We start from the raw sequence: 24,219 nt of genomic DNA on the forward strand, positions 1-24,219 counted from the left end.
TTAGGATACAATTCAAAATGGCTGAATGGTAGCCATTTAACAATTTAAAAAAATGCATCAAATCAAGCATTTCTGTCATTCCAGAACCTGATCTTGATTATGTACTGACAGATAATGGAACCTTGATGCACCTCATTTCACTGATGAGTCAAGATCGATTATTTATACATTTTGTTGTCTATATACAAAAAAAAATTATGAATAAAATTAATATTCCATCCCAGAATGCATTGCATTGACATTTATTTCATTCTAAAATATCATTTATGGCTGTTGCTATAAATCAAGTCTACAGTTTTCTAAATTTGTTCAAAATTTGATTGAAAATTATTAGAAAATGCATAAAAATTTTCAAAATATTGTCCAAAATTGATGTTGAAAGGGTTTTTAATCAAGATGGGATGAAGGTTACATTTCATTATTGAACCACATTATTAAAACAACCCTTTTTCTCTCGTCTCTATCAGACTGTATCTTGAACGGAATAGCGTACACATATGTAATGTAATCAACAGTGTCTTATGCGCAAGGTTAAAGAAGTCACCACGCCCTGTGGAGTTTTGTAATCTGAAGGAAATCTGCTGTGCGCATACAAATGTTATGCCATATTTGAATAACAAATTGATTATACAAACCTCGTTCATCAATAAATTCTCTAAATTTAATAAGAGTGTGTGTGTTGGGGAGAGGGGTGTACAGCTTGCGGGTGGGGACAAAATTTGTTTAAATGAAAGTGAATTCACTGTATCTAGACCTGAATACAGAATTATTGAAATTTGATTTGTTATCTAAAATTGTATAATGTGTAATGAAGCTCATATGCATAGGATGCCAAATTACTTTTAATTAATTAATAATTAAATAACTACCGGGGTAATTAGATTCTTTGACCTGTCATGTAGGTAGTGTGTTTGAATATCAGTAATTTAACGTTTTAGCATTCAGCAGTGTGTGCTCACTTCTCTGCAACCTTTGACCCCGCCATGTACATGTTTTCACATACGTTATTCATGGGGTGGACATCATTTTTGCCACTAATTAGGACTCTACTCAATAGACAGTGCGACGAAAACAATTTATTGGATGAGTAATGTTGAATGAGACGGATCTTTGTTTACTGTTCAATTTCTTTTGTTACTGGCTCGACCCATGTCACAAAGTGAATACATTTCGTTTAACTTTTATTCCGTTTTACTTTCCTATTTTCCAAAAAAGTGAATTTACCTTAGAGACAAACAAGTATACAAGCAAGAATGTCGATGTGATACATTGTCATTGTAGTCTTTGAAAGCTCAGTTTCAAAGGGCAATTTCAAAGCTTGTACATTGACCCAAATATGGCTACCTCCAATGCTTTGTGATTAAATTTCAATTCTTTTGTACATTGTATCTTGGTGTAGCTTGTGTGTAGGCTGAATTGTCAACTAGTCGGCTACAACTGATAGTGAGTTATTATGTCTGATTTGAAAATGAGTAACACTGTATGTGTTGTTCTGGGTTATTGAAATCCTATGGCGTTGCATGTGTTTTTTTGTCTTACATCGTGTATAGGGGTTTGTCAACTTAAGTTTATATTACATGGCTTTTTGTTTTTTTTGTGCTCTTGTTGCACATTACAAGTGTTTCAAATTTCTCTTTTCTTTCATTCAGTCAGTTTTATGTCTTCTGTTTGCATGGCTGCTTCTTGCAATATATATATATATTCGCTTAAGCATTGGAATGGATGATAAAATAAAAGTGAGATGGCAATACTAATTTGTGGTACTTGTTTTGAACCCTTTAAACAACATTTTAACCTACATCTTGGTGCAATTTTATTTATTTTTTACTTGTTGTTTTGTGCTAAATAGTTACATATTCCTGTCAAATTTCCGAATCCTGTTTGTCACATATTGATATTAATTTGGATAATAAATTGTCCTCATGAAAGTAAATCATCTTTATTTCTCCAAGACTTAATTGATAATTTAAGCAGCAAAATCTTGCTAAGATCCAGAAAATCATCAAGCCCATCAAATTGTTTGAAAAGCTTTTTTATTAGAAATTAAAAAAAAAATATTAAAATTTTACTGTCAGTCATAAAATAAATGAAAAAAATGGCTGGAATGGCAGCCAGACATACAGGTGGCTGGCTAAAATGACAGCTAGACATACAGGTGGCTGGCTAAAATGTCACCCAGACATACAGGTGGCTGGCTAAAATGTCACCCAGACATACAGGTGGCTGGCTAAAATGTCATCCAGACATACAGGTGGCTGGCTAAAATGGCATCCAGACATACAGGTGGCTGACTAAAAAGACAGCTAGACATACAGGTGGCTGGCTAAAATGGCAGCTAGGCATACAGGTGGCTGGCTAAAATGTCACCCAGACATACAGGTGGCTGGCTAAAATGGCAGCTAGACGTACAGGTGGCTGGCTAAAATGGCAGCTAGACGTACAGGTGGCTGGCTAAAATGTCACCCAGACATACAGGTGGCTGGCTAAAATGGCATCCAGACATACAGGTGGCTGGCTAAAATGGCATCCAGACATACAGGTGGCTGACTAAAAAGACAGCTAGACATACAGGTGGCTGACTAAAAAGACAGCTAGACATACAGGTGGCTGGCTACAATGGCATCTAGACATACAGGTGGCTGGCTAAAATGGCATCCAGACATACAGGTGGCTGACTAAAAAGACAGCTAGACATACAGGTGGCTGGCTAAAAAGACAGCTAGACATACAGGTGGCTGACTAAAAAGACAGCTAGACATACAGGTGGCTGGCTACAATGGCATCTAGACATACAGGTGGCTGGCTACAATGGCATCTAGACATACAGGTGGCTGGCTAAAAAGACAGCTAGACATACAGGTGGCTGGCTACAATGGCATCTAGACATACAGGTGGCTGGCTAAAATGGCATCCAGACATACAGGTGGCTGACTAAAAAGACAGCTAGACATACAGGTGGCTGGCTAAAATGGCAGCTAGGCATACAGGTGGCTGGCTAAAATGTCACCCAGACATACAGGTGGCTGGCTAAAATGGCATCCAGACATACAGGTGGCTGGCTAAAATGGCATCTAGACATACAGGTGGCTGACTAAAAAGACAGCTAGACATACAGGTGGCTGGCTAAAATGGCAGCTAGACGTACAGGTGGCTGGCTAAAATGTCACCCAGACATACAGGTGGCTGGCTAAAATGGCATCTAGACATACAGGTGGCTGGCTAAACTGGCATCCAGACATACAGGTGGCTGGCTACAATGGCATCCAGACATACAGGTGACTGGCTACAATGGCTTCTAGACATACAGGTGGCTGGCTACAATGGCATCTAGACATACAGGTGACTGGCTACAATGGCATCTAGACATACAGGTGGCTGGCTACAATGGCATCTAGACATACAGGTGGCTGGCTAAAATGTCATCTAGACATACAGGTGGCAGGCTACAATGGCATCTAGACATACAGGTGGCTGGCTAAAATGTCATCTAGACATACAGGTGGCAGGCTAAAATGGCATCCAGACATACAGGTGGCTGGCTAAAATGGCATCCAGACATACAGGTGACTGGCTACAATGGCATCTAGACATACAGGTGGCTGGCTACAATGGCATCTAGACATACAGGTGACTGGCTACAATGGCATCTAGACATACAGGTGACTGGCTACAATGGCATCTAGACATACAGGTGGCTGACTAAAATGGCATCTAGACATACATGTGGCTGGCTAAAATGTCATCCAGACATACAGGTGGCTGGCTAAAATGGCAGCCAGACATACAGGTGGCTGGCTAAAATGGCAGCTAGACATACAGGTGGCTGACTAAAAAGACAGCTAGACATACAGGTGGCTGGCTAAAAAGACAGCTAGACATACAGGTGGCTGGCTAAAATGGCAGCTAGACATACAGGTGGCTGGCTAAAATGTCACCCAGACATACAGGTGGCTGGCTAAAATGGCATCCAGACATACAGGTGGCTGGCTAAAATGGCATCCAGACATACAGGTGGCTGACTAAAAAGACAGCTAGACATACAGGTGGCTGGCTACAATGGCATCTAGACATACAGGTGACTGGCTACAATGGCATCTAGACATACAGGTGGCTGGCTAAAATGTCATCTAGACATACAGGTGGCTGGCTACAATGGCATCTAGACATACAGGTGGCTGGCTAAAATGTCATCTAGACATACAGGTGGCAGGCTACAATGGCATCTAGACATACAGGTGGCTGGCTAAAATGTCATCTAGACATACAGGTGGCAGGCTAAAATGGCATCCAGACATACAGGTGGCTGGCTAAAATGGCATCCAGACATACAGGTGACTGGCTACAATGGCATCTAGACATACAGGTGGCTGGCTACAATGGCATCTAGACATACAGGTGACTGGCTACAATGGCATCTAGACATACAGGTGACTGGCTACAATGGCATCTAGAAATACAGGTGGCTGACTAAAATGGCATCTAGACATACAGGTGGCTGGCTAAAATGTCATCCAGACATACAGGTGGCTGGCTAAAAAGACAGCTAGACATACAGGTGGCTGGCTAAAATGGCATCCAGACACACAGGTGGCAGGCTAAAATGGCATCCAGACATACAGGTGGCTGGCTAAAATGGCAGCCAGACATACAGGTGGCTGGCTAAAATGTCATCCAGACATACAGGTGGCTGGCTAAAATGGCATCCAGACATACAGGTGGCTGGCTAAAATGTCACCCAGACATACAGGTGGCTGGCTACAATGGCATCTAGACATACAAGTGGCTGGCTAAAATGTCACCCAGACATACAGGTGGCTGGCTACAATGGCATCTAGACATACAGGTGGCTGGCTAAAATGGCATCCAGACACACAGGTGGCAGGCTAAAATGGCATCCAGACATACAGGTGGCTGGCTAAAATGGCAGCCAGACATACAGGTGGCTGGCTAAAATGTCATCCAGACATACAGGTGGCTGGCTAAAATGGCAGCCAGACATACAGGTGGCTGGCTAAAAAGACAGTTAGACATACAGGTGGCTGGCTAAAATGTCACCCAGACATACAGGTGGCTGGCTAAAATGTCACCCAGACATACAGGTGGCTGGCTAAAATGTCACCCAGACATACAGGTGGCTGGCTACAATGGCATCCAGACACACAGGTGGCTGGCTAAAATGGCAGCCAGACATACAGGTGGCTGGCTACAATGGCATCTAGACATACAGGTTGCTGACTAAAAAGACAGCTAGACATACAGGTGGCTGGCTAAAATGTCATCCAGACATACAGGTGGCTGGCTAAAATGGCAGCTAGACATACAGGTGGCTGGCTAAAATGTCATCCAGACATACAGGTGGCTGGCTACAATGGCATCTAGACATACAGGTGGCTGGCTACAATGGCATCTAGACATACAGGTGGCTGACTAAAGACAGCTAGACATACAGGTGGCTGGCTACAATGGCATCTAGACATACAGGTGGCTGGCTAAAATGGCAGCTAGACATACAGGTGGCTGGCTAAAATGTCATCCAGACATACAGGTGGCTGGCTAAAAAGACAGCTAGACATACAGGTGGCTGGCTAAAATGTCACCCAGACATACAGGTGGCTGGCTACAATGGCATCTAGACATACAGGTGGCTGGCTACAATGGCATCTAGACATACAGGTGGCTGGCTACAATGGCATCTAGACATACAGGTGGCTGGCTACAATGGCTTCTAGACATACAGGTGGCTGGCTACAATGGCATCTAGACATACAGGTGGCTGACTAAAATGGCATCTAGACATACAGGTGGCTGGCTAAAATGGCAGCCAGACATACAGGTGGCTGGCTACAATGGCATCTAGACATACAGGTGGCTGGCTAAAATGGCATCCAGACACACAGATGGCTGGCTAAAATGACATTCAGACATATAGGTGGCTGGCTAAAATGGCATCCAGTCATATAGGTGGCTGGCTAAAATGGCATCCAGACATAATGATGGCTGGCTGAAACAAGTCTGATGTAAAGTCAGCATTTCCATAAAATTAACAGGTAAATTTTTTCAACGTTTTTAATCATACCTATAGTAGGTTAAAAATTGCACAATTTAGGTGGATTTGAAAGCAAAACCTATGATAACATGTTACACTTGGACTTTACCGTAGATGGTTATTATTTGATTGGAGGAAGGTATTATTGGCCTATCTTTGTACTGATATCAACGTCTTGAAAGCTTGACTATATTATTCATCAAAAAAAGTTGATTTTTTAAAAGAAAATATTTTAATATAATTTAATGTATGTTAAAAACATCACTAATAATGTTCTTAATATTCCACATTTTGTCAAATACATGTAATTCTATAAATAGATTTGTAAAACAGAAGATGGAATGATTTAGCAAATATGTATCTTATGATTTCAAGATAACATCCTCCCTCAATCAGGAAGTTAGTTTTTTTTAATTTCCTTGATTGTAGTCATTACTTTATTGTACATGTATACAACTAAGAATACTAAGAATATGTCTCGTTTTCAGCTGTTAGAGATGAACCTCCTAATAACTAATAGGGATTGAATAAATTACCGTTGAGGAAGATTGTGAAAAAAGCAGTGCGTTATTTGCAGGACAGGATTCATTGATGACATCACCATCTTTTATTTGCAATTCAAGTATTCACATATTAAAATGCTATAGTTGGGTAATCATTTGCAGTGAACTAATGTGGTACAATTGGAATGGTATGTTTTGAAAAATATGACAGCTTGTTAAACATACTACATGTAATAACAGTGATAAAAAGGATTTTTGTGTGATCCTGTGCATATATGCCCAGTATATAGTAAAGAGAGGGTCATTTTATACAATGAAGCTGAAAAGATTATTCCTGATTTTACTAATCTCACACCTGAAAATAAATTCATAAAAATAATGTCAAATAATAACTTAGCAATTCCTCTGGCACAATATCTGAAATACAGCTTTGCTATTAGACAGCAGCACCTACTTAGTCATTAACTTTTTTTTTTAAACCTATTCATTGGGTTTTTGTTTTTATATTCAGCTTATAGTTTTTTGTTGGTGTTTCATTTTACTTTATTATATATTTCCGTTACTAACTTCAATTTAGTCTGTTTCTGGTTGTCTTTAAACTATTAGCCATTGTAATTTGATTAATTTTTATCTGTAATTTTTGTTGTTGTTGTAACCTTTAACCTCCTTCAGTAGGTTGTTATGAGTTAATACATTGTTTGGTCATCATTTGGTAACCTTTGAAAGATGCATGCAAAAAAAAAAAAGTAATGTGTTATTTTCAGTCCAAGATTCTTCACTAACATACACATACATGTATATAGCTACATGTAGCATGTTATTTTAGCTCACTTCAATTTCTCTAATTCAAGATGTAGGTAATTTAAAATAAAGTATATTCTCACAATGAGATTGTTGGCACTTTACCTAAATTAAGATTCTGTTAATTCTTGCATGGAGTCAAATTTGCTAAAATTGCATATAGCTATTTCAACATGTTTTACACAATTCTGCTCATCTGTTACAGTGGGTGTGAACATTAATTTAAAAAAAGAAAATATAGTGGGCTGTGGTGAATCATGTCATGTGTACCCCTTTAAATTCTATTAGTAGTGCATGTGCAAATGACAGAGGTGTGTAAATCTACATGTAGACTTAGTCTTGAGAGGATGCAGCAGGTCACTGTCCTCAAATCGGTGGACATTTTGAAACCTGTGTAGCAGGTTACCATCCTCGTATTTCCAAAGAAGGCAGTTATATGTCAACTACTTAGGATCGGAGGCTGAGGATTGGTCAAGTTGAAAAATAATTGCCTTTGCCAATAATATAATACACATTTAATTTTTTGAACCAAAGTAAATCTTTTATAACATTTTTTACTAATAACCTGCATAATTTTTCCCCTCATATTTTGACTTATGTCAATTTAATTTAATTTTTGAAAAAACAAAAAAATATTAAAAAATTTATTTGGAACAAATTGAGACATGCTTTGTAAGTGTTTATTGCTGCTAGTTTTTAAAACTCTGAATACCTTTGTTCTTGCAACTTATACAAATTGTGACTTGATTTGAAGATTTCAAATGTTTCATTTATTTGTCCACAGGAACAGACAATTTCTAAAATGACCTGTCTCAGCTAATTTTCACCTGGATGAGGGTCAGCTTGACAGGCCTTGAGTTTGATTCCTGGGGTCAGTTAGTTATATATTGACTGCCACTTTAAATATATCTTATTTTCACATTTATTAGTCATGTTGTGTGTGTAGTTTTGATCTTGATCTAATTTGAATATATCAATGTGATGCTACCAACCAATTTTTATGTGATTTCATTTATTTGATAATTTATTACCCTATCATGTTGAACACACACCAATACCACACCCACCCCACCCATCGTCACTTCTACCCCACCCTACCACAATTTTGGTGCAACAATTTACATATTTGTGTGGTTAATTAATAAATTCTTTGTTAATTCCACAGTATCTTCTCACTTTGACTCCTGTGACCCTAGTTTTGACAGTGACCCTTCAACTTTGACCCCAGTTTGTGGCCCTAGTTTTGATTGACATTTATTTTATGCAATATAAGAACAGTTTTCAATTCTAAACTATTGTCACTTTTCTCAAAATAAACCTTAATTTTTCCTATATTTTTCACAAACGATTTTAAACAGTAACCTACAATGTAGTTTGAAATCTTCATTCAAAATCTAAAATCATGTTCTGGAGAAAATTTGCCATTGTTTGTGCAAACAAGATCTGGCTGTGATTTAGCCTTTTTAGCCAGACCATCTTGCCTAAATTTTGCTGTACTTTTTTCTTATATTCCTCAATACTTTGGAGTCAACAGACAAAATTTGAGTCAATTTTCAGTTGAGCCAATTTACTCAAAAAATTTGACCAATTTTGTTCAAGTCTTCTGATGAAAAGTGTAGACTATAAACGGTACTACTGTATTTTGTGTTGAAAAGAGGGAACTGGTGGTAAAAAGGTTAAATATTGTTTATGGACACCTAGACATTCTATTAGACACAATTGATACCTAAGTATTATTTAACTCCTTCAAATTTTCTGCTATTTCTGCATTTACCAGGTGTCTATTTTTGACAAGTCTAAAACAACATCTACAGAAGAGAGAAGGCCAGTTTGTTTATTTGGCAGTTGTTTATTTGGTTGCTGGGCTGTGAAATATGTAACGGAAATCTACGGCACTCCCACTGCATTTATGCGCTATTTACCATACATATACATGCTTGTGTGGTTTACTATTTCCTTAAACTATGTTGCTTGTGTTGATAAAAATTCCTAATTCATTGTATTATACAAATATCCTTCATTGTCATTTCAAATTTACAAATACTAATGACTTTGGACGAATGGTTTCCATCTTTTTGCATACAACAGCACATGGTGGCTATTACCAGTGAGTTGACTGCACTACTCTCTGATGTGAACCAGACATGCCGACCTCTGACCTTATACCATGTTCTAATATGATAAATACGCTACTGTTGTTATTTCAATACAGCACAGTTCAAAGTGCCTTTGTGTGGTTATAAGATAATTAGAAAACATTGGATTCGATTTCCACAAATAAAACAAATAGTTTATAGCAGTAGCTACATGTAGTAGGTGATACTGAGTAAGGCACAGCTGTTTGTTTGTAGAAATACTGCAAAAATCACACCTATCAATTTGTGTATATAATGTAGACTGGTAGTTATGACAGATAGTATATGTTATAGATAAGTAGTTATGGCAGGTAGTATATGTTATAGATAAGTAGTTATGGCAGGTAGTGTATGTTATAGACACAGTCAGCTGGTGCATACGTGATAATAAAATAAATACGATATTTACTATATGGCACCCGCCATCTTGAATGCAGCATAAAACTAAATAAGAGACAAGTTGTGAAACACGTTTTTCAGATTCCTACAAATCAGGACAAAAATACCAATCTTTCACAGAAATATGATCCATTGGGATAATCGTGTAATTAGGTGTTCGTATGCAAGGAATTTTTCCACACAAAAACGTCGAATTTGGCCAAATTTTGTTATCGGTTGGCTTAATATAACCCCAACGAATCGCATTTTTGTGAAAGATTGGTATTTTTGTCCAGATTTGTAGGAACCTGAAAAACGTGTTTCACAACTTGTCTCTTATTTAGTTTTATGCTGCATTCAAGATGGCGACCCCCATATAGTAAATATCGTATTTATTTTATTATTACGTGTGCGCCAGCTAACTGTGGTTATAGACTAGTAGTTATGGCAGGTACGGCAGTACGGTAGTTATGGCTAGGTCATATAAAAAAATAAAAATACTCTAAACTTCTAAAGTTTCAATGCCAGAATCGTTACTATTGGATAATTTGTGGATAAATCTAGCTGCATTGTATGACATGCTATACATAATATTGATTTTTGACATGATTTTGTGTGATTTTGTGTAATTTTATCATATTAAAAAAAACAAACTTGTTTTGCCCTCATCTATGAAGATAATAATCTGTTACATCAATAGTTTCATTTTATATTTCTATTGCAGCTACTAGTATTCATTGCGGCTATACATATCACATGACTATCTAATATGATAGATTGGCAAAATGTACTGAAGGCACGCAAATCAAGGCCAATTGAATTCTTTGAGGAATATCTAGAAATTGTTGAGGGAATATATATTTCGACTATTCATTGTACTTGACTGGCTACAAAATAATTTTAAAGGCATTTAGATGTGGCATTCCAGGCAATGCATGACCTATGACCTCTGACTTCTCTCTAATTATATAAACTTTGGGCAAGGTTATTATAGTTAGACTATTTATGTGTACTTTCCCCTGTAATAATAACAGCTACCGCAGTGTAGAACTCAATACTTAGTGATTACCTTGAATTAAAAGTATTTTTATATAATTTACATCAGATGTCTTTTATCATCTGCTGTTGTTGTTGTTGTTTTGGATACTTTATGTTTTCATGGCTGAAAGATGGTGATTTTTATAGTGACCAATCATATTTATATTGTGCCGATTATACACATATTTAAATTGATTCCGTATTTGTTTTCTGCTGTAAAAAGCTAGTGACTGCTTCAGATAACCCCTCCACATCCTGGCGCTTTTTAGAGATGCCCTTATAACAGCAATAAGTTTTAACAGTAAATTGAATTATTTCCATATTAAATAATTTCTATACATAGCATATTTTTTTAAACAGTAAATTTTGTCAATTGTGAAATCTGCAGGGTTCTTGCATGATGTCTATTTCTTAGATACATATATATTGAAACAATTTTGGTTAAAATTGTACAAAAAGACAGGTTCCGTTGATTTTGATCGAAATTAACTGACACCTGAATGACTCATACACGCGTCGGTTCTTTGATATAGAAAAAGGACATCTGTTAAAAAAAAGGGTTACTTTTAAATGTAATGAATATGTAAACTTCTATATTTTTTAAAATGGATTCCGTTCCATCAAATTTTATTTTTTATTAATAAAAAAAATATTAGAACAATTGTTTCCTTTTTAGATTTTTTTCTGCTATTGTTTGATAAATTTTAATGTTCACATGTAAATATTGATCAAAATTATTAAGAAACTTAAAAAAAAACTAAAATATTCCTCTCAACTCTGAGCTTTTAGTTTGTGTTGTGAAGTGGAAATATTTGATGACTGTTACGAGGTAGTCTCTGGAACATGTGAAAAGATACAGACATGAGTGAGTAGGTGTCGTGAATGCATCAAAATAAAATGCAAAATTGTGCTGTAGCCATCACTACATTTTATTACATTCATACTTTAAAAAAATCAAAGGTGTTAATACTGAAGTCTTGGGGGAAGTCAGTAAAATAAATAGTATTAGAATTATATATTCACATTATATGCTTGTTTGTTTGTGGTTACTTTACACCAACCTGGAAAAGTGGCAGTGCCTCTATGATTTACATGTAGATGGGTTGGATTGCCGCATAAAATTATGTTATACTCGCCTTATTGTCTCCTAGTGGCAATTATCTGAGTTGAGATGGAATTGAATAAATTAAAAGAGAATTGTGATGATATCTTGTTTGTAGGTCAATGTTGAATTCATTGTTAGTCCAATTTAAAATGAATGTTTGAATTATACTAGTCACTTTTAGAATGCCAACGTTGTTATGAATTATCTTTTATTTGATATAAAATATTAATATGGTATAAAATTATTATAAGATGTATGAATCTGCTCTGTGATTTGTCAATATGTTTAGCGCCTGAGATCCATTGACGAAGATTTTTTATGAGATAGCCTTACGTGGTAGATCAATCACACATGCTTAAGTTTTTTTTTATCTGCGGGATCTGTGAGATTCAACTCTGGTATTTAAACGCGGGTGATGTTAACATTGTGGTATGCAGGGGATATGAATTCATAATAATAACTTAATTTTTTGAACTGAGAGACACTGAATAAACTGAAATCTTTATGGGTGCTTGTTGGAAAAAAAAAAAGTCATGATTTTTGCTGAAAAATTTAATTATTTCATCTTTCCTGGTACTTTGTTATTTTGAGATGTTCAACAGTATAGCTTGTCTATATGATGGTTTAGCCTAGGTTAGCATATTGTGAGAAATTACTGATGATTACAACAAACAACATTTCATAAATTAGACAAGCATCTAATACACATAATCACATTCAGATAAAATATGATATATGTATTCTCATAAATTATACAATTTGTATGTTGTAAAATGTATTCCAGAATACTGCATTGTAAGATTGGTTACTATTAGTAGAACTGTCCTTGCACTTTGTGTGGAAATTCCAGGGTTACTGTTTTATACAGTGCTCTTTAACGTAGCTTTACATTACGTCACACCAACAGCTGAGCATGCTAGGGTTCCCTTGATGTCAAAGTGGATCCGTCTGTCACAGCGTGGTAGGTGGTAGGCCTTGCCGCCATAGCCACTGTGCCAAGCTGCCTTCCCTGGCGTGATTACTAAGCCATCCAGTGTCAGATGCTTTCAGAATCGTTAATTGGGGACTTGTCATTGATTTCAATTCCAGTGACTGTTCGTACAAAGAGCAAGTTAATTATTCAGCATCTTGTTGCTGCAGGTCTAGCAATCACATCGTTTCGGCAGATTTGATGTCATGCAGAAGGAACAGGCTTTTACTCTTAGACTTGCCAATTGATTTTAGAAATTTATCAGCATGGGGCCATCCTCCTGCTTTCCACAGATTCTTAAAAATGGAATTGATAAACTGTTTATATATGAAATTTTATAATATGCAAATTGAAGCATGTGCGAAAAATCATACTTTATTACATCACTGATATGCACCTTTCAGCTTGCAGGATAATTCATTTTTGGCTAGATGTTAGCCTGCGCTAGACTGGCAAGGTTGTTTTTTTTTGGATAAAGGCATGAAGATCTCATCCTGCCTGAACTATGGAATATAATAAAAATAATGTAATATACCCTCATTCACAAACTCACATTTCACAATTAGTATTTTCTGGAAATGTATCATCTGGAGATTTCAAATGTGATTTTCATTGCATATTACGCCAGTTACATACATGTACTCTTATATCAGTATATCTAAATTTACTATTATTAGCAGTTATGTATTTCACTGTATATTTGATGTAACTTTAGTATGACTACATGTACTACATTGGATAAGATTATATAATTTGTTGAAAGTGGTAGCAGCAGGTATTTCTAAATTTTTTAAAATCTAAATATAATCTGCATAACTCAAGTCCCTGGGTGTCAGTTCCTGTACAATGCTAGATGCTATGTATGTATATATTTTTTAAATGTGTGAGTGAAACCTCAATCTGGAAACGATGCTGGCTGCAAAATATCAAGAATCATTAAGAAAGACATCTTTAAAAGATATCGCAGGTCATCTTACTTTCAAATATTTCAGACTTTTAAAACTTGTTGTTTAGCAAACCTGGAGCTAATTCTGGCTGCACTAATATCTATCATTGAATGCAAATCAGCTGGATCAGTGATGATGAGAGCAAAATATTTGTATACTGAATGCCTGGATACCATAAATACCATCTGTCAAAGGTCAATGTACTTATGGGACACATAGAAAAGTATTACTAGTATATAAAAAGAATAATTATGTGAACTGAAAATGAAGTAATATGATTTATTTGTGACTGTAAAATGGCATGTGATTGGCTACTCCAGCTATAGTGTCTAGCTATTGTTGTTTATTGTCCAATCAGTGCATTGCATGCTATGTTATAATTATCCTGGGTCTGCTTGATGTAGAAATCACAAATATTTCTTTGGTTTCTGTGTTTTCAACATCAATTCTACTGCCAACATGTTGGTGCATTGTTTTCCACATTTTTATGGGTTTTTTTCCTACTGGTTTGGAACCCCTAGAGATGAACATATTTTCATTGCCTTCTGGTCTATAGCTATCATAAAAAATTAGGCTAGTTTATTATGTGTTGACTTGACTTAAAAATTGACTTTGACCTATTGAGGTAAAAAATGTGTTCTTTTATTTTCTTTTTTCCTCATCATTTTTGATAGAATTATAATATGACTAATAAATAAAAAAGAAATTGCCCAAAGATTAATCTTAATGTTCCCCACTGTATATTTCATACAGCGGAATATCATTGTATGTGCTGTTTCTTGTTTGTTGTTTGTTGAAATATCATAGAAACAAGTCAACTATCAACCATTCCCCAATGGTCAACTACATGTATGTTTATATTTGGCTATAACAAAAAAAGTCAGTATTTAAAGAAAACTTTCACAACTCACAAAAAGGTAATTTAAAAAAAACATATTCTACATTCTACGTGTGCATTCACAGCATATCTCAATATTTCATAACGCTGCCTTCTCAACATTTGCCACATTTTGTTTTTTTAATTTTCTAAGAAAAATACAGCACCCATTACTAAAACTATTCATTACCTAGCAGAAGCCATGTATATAGTATGTTTCTTACATTGCTTGCCTACTTTACTTTCAAGTAGTTTTTAAAGGAGAGGTTACCATAATATTGTTGGATTTATCAGACATTTATCTTCACGTGTTTATTACTTTGATTTTCTCCCCCAGATATTGTCGCACACAGTTTGTCTTCATTTATTTTCATTTTTGGCAAAACTTTCAGTTGTTGTTATTGATAACAGATCTTGATCAAAGTAAACTTGAAAATTGAAATTCTACCTAAGAGAGTGTCTGTATTTTCATTAAATAAAAAAGAGGTCCTGGACTTTTACTATAGCTACTCTTGTAAACTGGTTTCTGATTGGCCAAGACTTAATTTGACGTTACTTTGACACCAAGTGCATTTTGTTCTTTTCCTTTGTGAAGTCATTATAAGCAGAATCAATTTTTTTGTTCTCTTCAAATTGTATTAATTTTTGGTCAAATTATTCGAAAAAAAAAGTATAGGAGAATACATTCTTATGTGAACTTCAGATCATACACATGAATACTGGAATTTGAAAAAAATGTCATAATCTCTATGTTAAACAACAATTAAACTGTTTGCAGCATGTACACTTGTACTAGTTTTAAGTAGTATTATACCATACACAATTTTATTTTATTGGAATTCTGCATTCATCCTACATTTGTAGCTGTACTGCATAGTTAACTCCTCCTTGGCCAGTTGTCTTGTTTTGACAAAAGTTTCTCTGAATAACAGTTCTACAGTATGTAGTGTTGCCATGGTAACAGCTCTTAAAAGCAATTTAAATACAAATAATAGGTCTGGCTTACATACTTCATTAGTTTTAATATGGTTGTTCGTAAATTCAATTATTATTTTTCAATACATGTAACAATGTATCTTAAAATTTATAAAGATTTACTGGTTGAAAATTGGGTGACCTACATGTACTCAATACTCATCTTGTTACCATAGTACATGTATTTTTTACTGTAATCATGTATTCTCAAATTTGACTGTATTTGCTCTATTGTAGTATACAAGTTTACATAAATAACATAGGTGTAACTATGGTTACAATAGGTCATGTGATCCAGCATACTATAAATGCAATATTTGGTTTATATGTGCTTCTATTGGAGATGCGCTTCTAATAGAGTAAATATGGTTTATAAACGAAATGGCGTGACCCTAATAATATGCAAGATACATGTACAATTTGGTATAAAATTTCCTGCCATATCTGTCCTGTCAAGAAAAATTCAGAAACATTTTGACCAGAACACAATAGTAGTGAAAATGGTAAAAGTAACTTTTATTGTGTTCATAGAGTAGGAACTAATATATTTTTAAGTTCTATCATTATTAAAATGTTTATAAAAATTTGTATACAAAACAAAATGTAGAATATATTTTCAGGTTATTTGTCTGAAAGGGCAGGTAAACAACAGAATTTGTATTGTACATTCATAAATACATGTACCGTATAATGGCATCCAAAATCATATTAGTCAGAACAGATCAAATTATTGTTCAAATGTACTAAATTATGCATATGCCGTGTCAAACAGTGGAATGTCAGCTAATTACTAAAGTGATCGTCAATTTCCATACTAATTATTATCGCAACATTTATTGCTGATTACTAGTGTATTTGAACTTTGCATATTTTCATGTTTCCTGCACAAAAATGCACTACCGGTACTTGACCTTGGATATCCCAATCCTGGCAAAAAGCAACTCATTTTTCTTACTGCAAGATTGTATCAGTGGTTTGAATAAATGAATGAATGAATGAATGTCAACTTCTGTTGGCATCGAAAAATGGAAAGAAATTATCTTTTAACAAAATAATATTCTGTGTCTTTGTAATCCATTTTGAAAACTAATAATATATTGATTGAATGTACATGTATGTGCAGCAAAAACACTGACAACACCTTACCAATGTGACCTTCCAGGGTCTGTCTCAGTGGGAAATTGTTTTGCATGGTTCGAAGAGATCAACAGAGGTCAACGCTTAAACGGCATTAATCCGGAGAATTCACTATTCATTGCAGAGATGCACACATATCCATTGATGGCAATATTTGAAACTGTCAGGGTTTTCCCAATATACCACAACATGCCCCTCATTTTAGCCAATAATATCTTTTTATTTTGCATTTGGGAGTGGTGTACATAAGTGCTTCTTGACTTCATAATTTATGTGTTAAAATTGAACCGTTTTTGTTTTGTTTTGCAGCGTATACATGTGTACTGTATTTGAGTAGAATTTGATTTGACCTATTTACGTATTCTGCATTTTGTTAATGCATAGCATAAATACCATATGTGCAGCCGTTGTTTAACCTGATCTGCTCTATGCTGACGTAATCAGGCATCCACTCTTCTTTCTTCTCTCTTGTCAACCAACCAACCAACCAATAGTGTATGTGTTGTGCTATATTGGTTAAGGATATTTATGCTATATTGGTTAGTGAGAGTTGTGTTATATTGGTTAGGGAGAGTTGTGCTATATTGGTTAGTGAGAGTTGTGTTATATTGGTTAGTGAGAGTTGTGTTATATTGGTTAGGGAGAGTTGTGCTATATTGGTTAGTGAGAGTTGTGTTATATTGGTTAGGGAGAGTTGTGCTATATTGGTTAGGGAGAGTTGTGCTATATTGTTTAGCAGGGATTTTTCAGGGTGCAGCGCCCTCATGCCATGGCCATGCACCCCCTTACCCTGGGGAGCGGATCCTCTGGCAACCATAAAACTCTGATTGACCAGGGATCACATGTGGCCACAGTCGTCAACTGTGACCTGTCTGATAGTAATTTTGGCCCCAAGGAAGCCATAGAAGCCATTTTAACTTAGAATTATGAAAAACTCCACACCCTGGTAGGGAGAACCCTATCTCCCCCACTTGGTGGTGCCGCTGAATTGCAGTGCTCCCTCTTGCAGTTTTTTTTCTAGAAAAACCCCTGGGTTAGGGATAGTTGTGATATATTGGTTAGGGAGAGTTGTTGTGCTATATTGGTTAGGAAGACCCTTTGTACTATATTGGTTAGGAAGACCCTTTGTACTATATTGGTTAGGGAGGATCGTAGCACTATATTTATTGGTTAGGAAAAGTTGTTGCTATATTGTTTATAGAGAGTCTGTTGTTCACGGAATTCATATCTGCGTGACTTACTAGTACACGTATCATGAGTATGTATGTACTTGGTGGGCAAACCTTGAGAGAGCAATGACTCATTCCAAGGCTATATTGAGTCTCACCTCTGTATGTTCTTCTTACATTATAAATTACTGTAGTATAACACTGCCATTTTAACAATAAAATGGGGTCATGTTCCTTCTTTGATAATAATCTAGAATTCCTGCAAAATGGTTTTAATAAATTTTTATAATTATATTTTGTAATTAAAAACATTATTCAAGGTCTGAAAAATAAAAATATCGTAAACAAAACTGTGAAGGTTAGGTGAGATATGGTGATGGGAGGTTAATATGAATATAAATAAACAGTGAAAATAACAATATTGAATAAACAGCAAAATTTAATATTTTCTTTTTACATAATTATTTATATGATACAAAGACTGGGATTTGTTGGAAAGCCTGGTATTTATAAAGAAATAATTTTAAATTTAATAAACGAGTAATTGTGTTATTTGTCATTGTTTTATACAATTTAATGCTCAAGAAAGTGATCAAGCTCCATAGAAGTAAACAGATTGATACTTTTACATACAGGGAAAAATACGTTAAATTCTTTCAACAATAATTGAAATTTCCACATTCAGGAATTTGTTCAACCCATCACAATGTTGCAGAAAGTGAATGATACCGCAACAAAAGAGTCTTATCTCAACATGTTATAAAACAGTCTCTTTTTTTTTTATCGTATTCTGTGAATTCTGGCTTTCCGCCCACACACATCATTAACCTACAAAAAACGTGTTCAGTCTCGGCTGTCGCTACTTTATTCTGCATCACCTAATTTACATACCCATTCAATTCGTAATATCACTCAACACTCGGGGTAAATTTACAGTATTCTGACCTACATATTACAACTTTATTCTTGTCTTTTTAGATATTTAATTGAACAGCCTTACTTTTTGTTACAAAAAATATCTTGTTTATAAATTTTTTTTTTTTTTAAATATTAATATTAAATATAATATTACATTTTTTTAATGTTATGATTCAGGTTTGGATTTGCACCTTCTCTTATGGTATATAATGTATTCTCATGCTATGTATTATGCATCAGTATACTAATAAAATATAACGTACATTTCATGGAATAAAATTGTTTTTATAAAATATCATATTTCAGTACAAATGCGATGCCTGTCACAGCATTCAGTCGTTTGCATACCATGTGTCAGTTTAACCAAACTCACCATTTTATGCTAACCCACCACTTCCCTTAGACTCCCTAGTATACCCATTTTAATGTCAACAAAAAGTATGAAGAATGAGGCCATTTTGAAATAAAATTGTGTGATTCACAGCGTAGATTGATTCATATGTGTAAACATTCATTTAAGCAGGTGTGTAGCCTGAGTTTACATGGAAAGTACATCAACACACACTGTTTTAATGCTCAATTGACTTCATATAATGACTGAATCAAAATGCTGGTTTATTCTACATCCTGTGTGGTGTCAACCAAGATTCATTTCATTTATTAGTTAAGTAATCCTATTTGAATATGTCACCATTGGTTAGCTGTGGTACCCATAAAAACTCCAAAATGTCAACCACATTTAAATAAACAGGACGGTTAAGTTTTCAGAATACAAAATTATGCTCTGGTCAAATTTTCTTAGAAGTCAGTGATTACAAAAATGTTTGACATTTGTTGTCAGAAATTAAACATTTCTGTCGAACACATCACTTGTGTTACTTCATGGCCAAAAAAAAAAAAAAAAAAAAAAAAAACAGATTATAATTGCATTAGCACTATAGAAAACTTTATTGCATAATTAGGTAAATACATTTAATTTGTTATCATCATGGAATCTGCCAAATAATTTTATGGTCTAATTTTTAGATGGTTTGAAGACAGGGACTTATAGATGTCATCTGTGCATGCTTCCTCAAATGCATGTCTATTCATTTCACGATCTGATTCAAAATGGCCAAATGGCAGCCATATACATGTACATGGTAAAAACCTGGTAAATACAAAAGTACAATGCACATAATGAAACCTTGATTCACGTCATTTTGTTTTCTCAGATTGTATTCAAAATGGCTGACTGACAGACATTTTAAACGTTGCTCAAGAGCCAAGTTGCTCTAGACTGATTGCAATCAAACTTTAAGACTGCAGTGTTCATCTAGTCGCACATATTTGCACTAAGTATGGTCAATCAACTTGGAGGTTAATTGTAGTACTTAGTTTAAATTTTGTATTTGTCAGCTTTGCATATACATGTGGGAGTGGTGGGATGGGAGTACCTGGATGAATGGGGTGGAGTCTACTGTGTCATGTTATGTCACTCATGTCATAACTCAACTCCTACTTATTAGTTTAATCAACCGAATATCAGCTGTGTTGTCTGACACACAAAAACAAAAATCATAAATTAATTAATATTTCAATTTTTACAGAAATATAACTGTACTGGCTCAATCAATAGTGCATGTACATGTACCAATGATAGAGGTGTATCTGAGGTTATACTTTAGGTGAACTTTAATAATACAGCATGTGTGCTTCTATTGGTGGTGTATGCATGTTTTGAACAATACGTAGAAGTAAAACAACTGCATGTATTACCAGTACTGTAAAATGACCAATTTTCACTGGGTTTAAATTTCGCTGATTTACCGAGCATATTCAGTGGGTTTCAAATTCATGGTTTTATCATTTACATAATGTGTTTTATGCTCAATTTTACATATTCACTGGGTTTTAATTTAGCGCATTTTCCAGACAGCGAAATAAACAAAATTAAAACCTAGTGAATAATTAACTCTTTTATGTAGTAAGTCATGGATTAGGGTTGTAGTTGGTGCCTTCTATCGTAACTCATAACATTTTGATTTTGGAAGTCCCTGAAAAATGCTGAATCATCATTTCTGTGCTTCTCATTGTCATAATCTATTCTGTATTCTGGGCCAATTATGTAATTCACTTCTTGCACAATTTTTCATGATTTTAGCCCTATTGTCTGATTAAATGTTGGTGACTTTTTTATTTTAAATTTGTTAAATTCAAAAATTGTTTTCTTCTTCAAAGAAAACAATCCAATTACCGGTAGTCACTTCTATGAATTGCAAAGCATGTCTTGAAGTTTACGAATCCAAATTACGTCATCACACCCTCACACTTGTTTCATTTGTTATATAAAAATAGCCTGCATCATATGGAATGGTTCCATAAAGAGGGCAGCCTGCAGCAATTGGTAGAGAATGACTACCCATTGTAATCACACCCTACACTTGTCTAGAAAATGAAGTAACATTTTTGTTATATATTTTCTAATCTGACATTCTTCTTGTTGTATTCTGAGTTTCAAAGTGCACTGAAGTTTTGAATTTCAACAATGTACTGTATTTGCTTTCTTAGTAGCTCGCATGCTAATATAAATTACTGAGGTTTGTCTGTCGGCAAAATTAGTCACATTTTAATTCTTTACAGAATTCATCTGTATTCTAAACCATTGATGAATGACCCCCTAGGTCTTAAGAATTCACCAATATTCTGCACCATTGAAGTACCCTCTAAGTCTTTAAAAAAAATCGCCATTGAGAAAGCACCCCCTAAGTCTTTAAAAAATCATCAGTATTTAAAGAATGCATTGTGCACATTGCAGCAATAATTCTAGGGTTGTAATACTGTTCATGAAACATGACCAAGCAGATTGCTTACAGAGAATTATAAGTTGACAATGGCTTTGACATTTCTTATCAGATTAATTGTGACCAACCATGACCCATTCTGTTCAATATCACTCACGCTATTGCATTTCTATTTTTTTCAATAATAATAATAAATCCTTGATTGTACTAAGGTCCTTGAGGTCAGAAAATAGAATAACAAAATGATACAAAATATTACTGTAAAATGTGTGTGACAGCTTTATGACCTTTGACCTCTGGCATAATTAGCATACTGAAAGTACTTCTTTGCATCCCTGTCAGCCTGTGACCAAGAGTTGTTAAATTGAAATTCCATTTCTGGCTTGAGTTGACTTTTTGTAATTGATAAAAAAAAAAAAGTCTCATATTATTTCCTATACAAATGTATGTACATGTACTGCGTAAATCTAAGTGTGGTATTACAGAAACAAATTCTCACAACATGTTTTCAGTTGTGACTATCATATGCCATAGCATGCTTTGTATCAGACGTACCACGGATATGATGTTTGCAATCTTCCATGCGTTCCAAGATCCTGCCTTACTTTGACGTCATTGATACCAAAAAAAAAAAAAAAAAAAAAACTCAAACATTTAAAATATATTTTAGAATAATTTCATTTGCAAATCAGTACATACCGGTACTCCCACTTGGATCATTAACAGTAACATGTTGGTAATCAAGCACTGTCTATTCTATTTTACAGACCCAGCCAGATCAAAGCGTGACATTCCAAAATCTCCCGATCCAAGGGTAAGACGAGGAAAGATGAATTCCCATCAGGGTCAGGCGGAAGACAACGCTGATTTATTTGAACAGCAGAAAATGTCAATGATGCTTCAAACCCTGTCAAAAAGTCGAAAGGTCAGTAAAATGGCACAGACTAAGGTCAGTGGACGTCCAGATATACGATCTGAGGACAGTCTGGATACTGACAGTACGATAACATCAGAACAAAGTATTGACGAGGAAGACTGTCGGTATGCTCTGAAGAAATCATCTATTGGACGACCGCTTGAAATTGATTTGACTGGGTTCTTGAAGTATCGGAGAGACTCTGCCTCAAGATCAAAAGGTGATGTTCTTGCTTTGTCAGGAATATTATTTTTGCGAATTCATGGTGGTCGGAAACTTGCAACATTGCGGAACCAAACCAGAGAAATGTACGGCGTTGTGGAGGTGGATTCGGAAGCCAAGGCCAGGACTTGTAGTATCTATGCCAAAGACGAATTCACATGGGATGAAAATTTTGAGATTGAACTTGAGAATTCACAGGAACTGAATTTAATGATATACAGCTGCGAAGGCGATACCAAACACAAACTTTGTTACAAGGGACTTGTGCGGCTTGTGTCGCTATTCAGGGAAAATAAAAATGTTCTCCATCAGCTTGCCTTGAAACTTGAGCCTCGTGGAATTCTTTACACTTCTTTGTCTTTCACGGAGAGTACAGTCTCTCTGAAACGGACACCTTCCATGAACCGCAGTGGTGTCTTTGGTGTAACCTTAGAGAGTGTTGTCAGGCGAGAACGATCAGGAACAAATGTTCCGTTAATAGTGCAAAAGTGTGTGCGAGAAATCGAAGATAGGGGCCTTGATTTGATTGGTGTCTACAGAGTATGTGGGTCTGCCAAGAGGAAAAAGAGTTTGAAATGCGAGTTTGATCAGAATAGTGCAAGTGTCAACATATCAGCTGAAATCTGTCCTGATATTAACGTGATTACAGGTGAGTTTTATTCACACATTATTTAACTTTTTGAACAACAAAGTAAAAAGTTTTCTTCTTTCATAACATAACCTATATCTTTCAAAATTGTTGATCAAGACATCTTGTCAACTATGTGTTTAAAATTAAACCGAAAAGTACTTGTTTTGGTGGAAAAATATATGACATTCAAAAACTTCTCATCTCTGCATCTGTTAATAGTCTATAGTTATTTGGTAGTAGCTAGAAAACAAAGGCAGATAAAAACCAAAACAAAAAACAAGATGTGATTGTTTAGCCTACAGCAGTACAAAAGTTTCTGACAAGTAGTCAGTCAGTAGAGCGTCTTCTTCAAAACAAAGTTGATAATATATGGAAGTCAATCCATGGACCCTACATACTAAGTATCAAAGCAATTAAGCAGGCTTTGAAAAGTTGAAAATAACATTTTTACCCAAAAATGACAAAAATATTCTTACTTCTTGTTAGGATTTTGCATTGATCCACTAAATTTGCGTTTTTACATGCAGTACAAAACACTGTGAACTCATTAATTATTTGCTGGCTTTTAATTTTGATCTTTTCGCTGATAAGTCAAATTCACTTTTTTCAAAGACAAATTTGATAAAATTGTGTTGGCATTGAAGGAGTACTGGTAATAGGCAATATTG

At 35.1% G+C, this 24,219-nt stretch overlaps 1 protein-coding gene across 1 annotated transcript in view; it reads left to right on the top strand.

The window, feature by feature from the left end:
* The window catches only part of LOC100367591 (rho GTPase-activating protein 100F-like), a 39,065-nt gene that overhangs the window by 7,491 nt on the left and 7,355 nt on the right, over positions 1 to 24,219 (top strand). Inside the window, exon 2 of the mRNA XM_002739661.3 lies at positions 22,550 to 23,569. Within this exon, the coding sequence (XP_002739707.1) occupies positions 22,550 to 23,569 (1,020 nt within the window). The remainder of the gene's footprint in view (positions 1 to 22,549; positions 23,570 to 24,219) is intronic.

The sequence above is a fragment of the Saccoglossus kowalevskii genome, chromosome 9 (genome assembly GCF_978046115.1).
Source record: "Saccoglossus kowalevskii chromosome 9, keSacKowa6.1, whole genome shotgun sequence".
In the NCBI taxonomy this organism is placed as follows: Eukaryota; Metazoa; Hemichordata; class Enteropneusta; family Harrimaniidae; genus Saccoglossus; species Saccoglossus kowalevskii.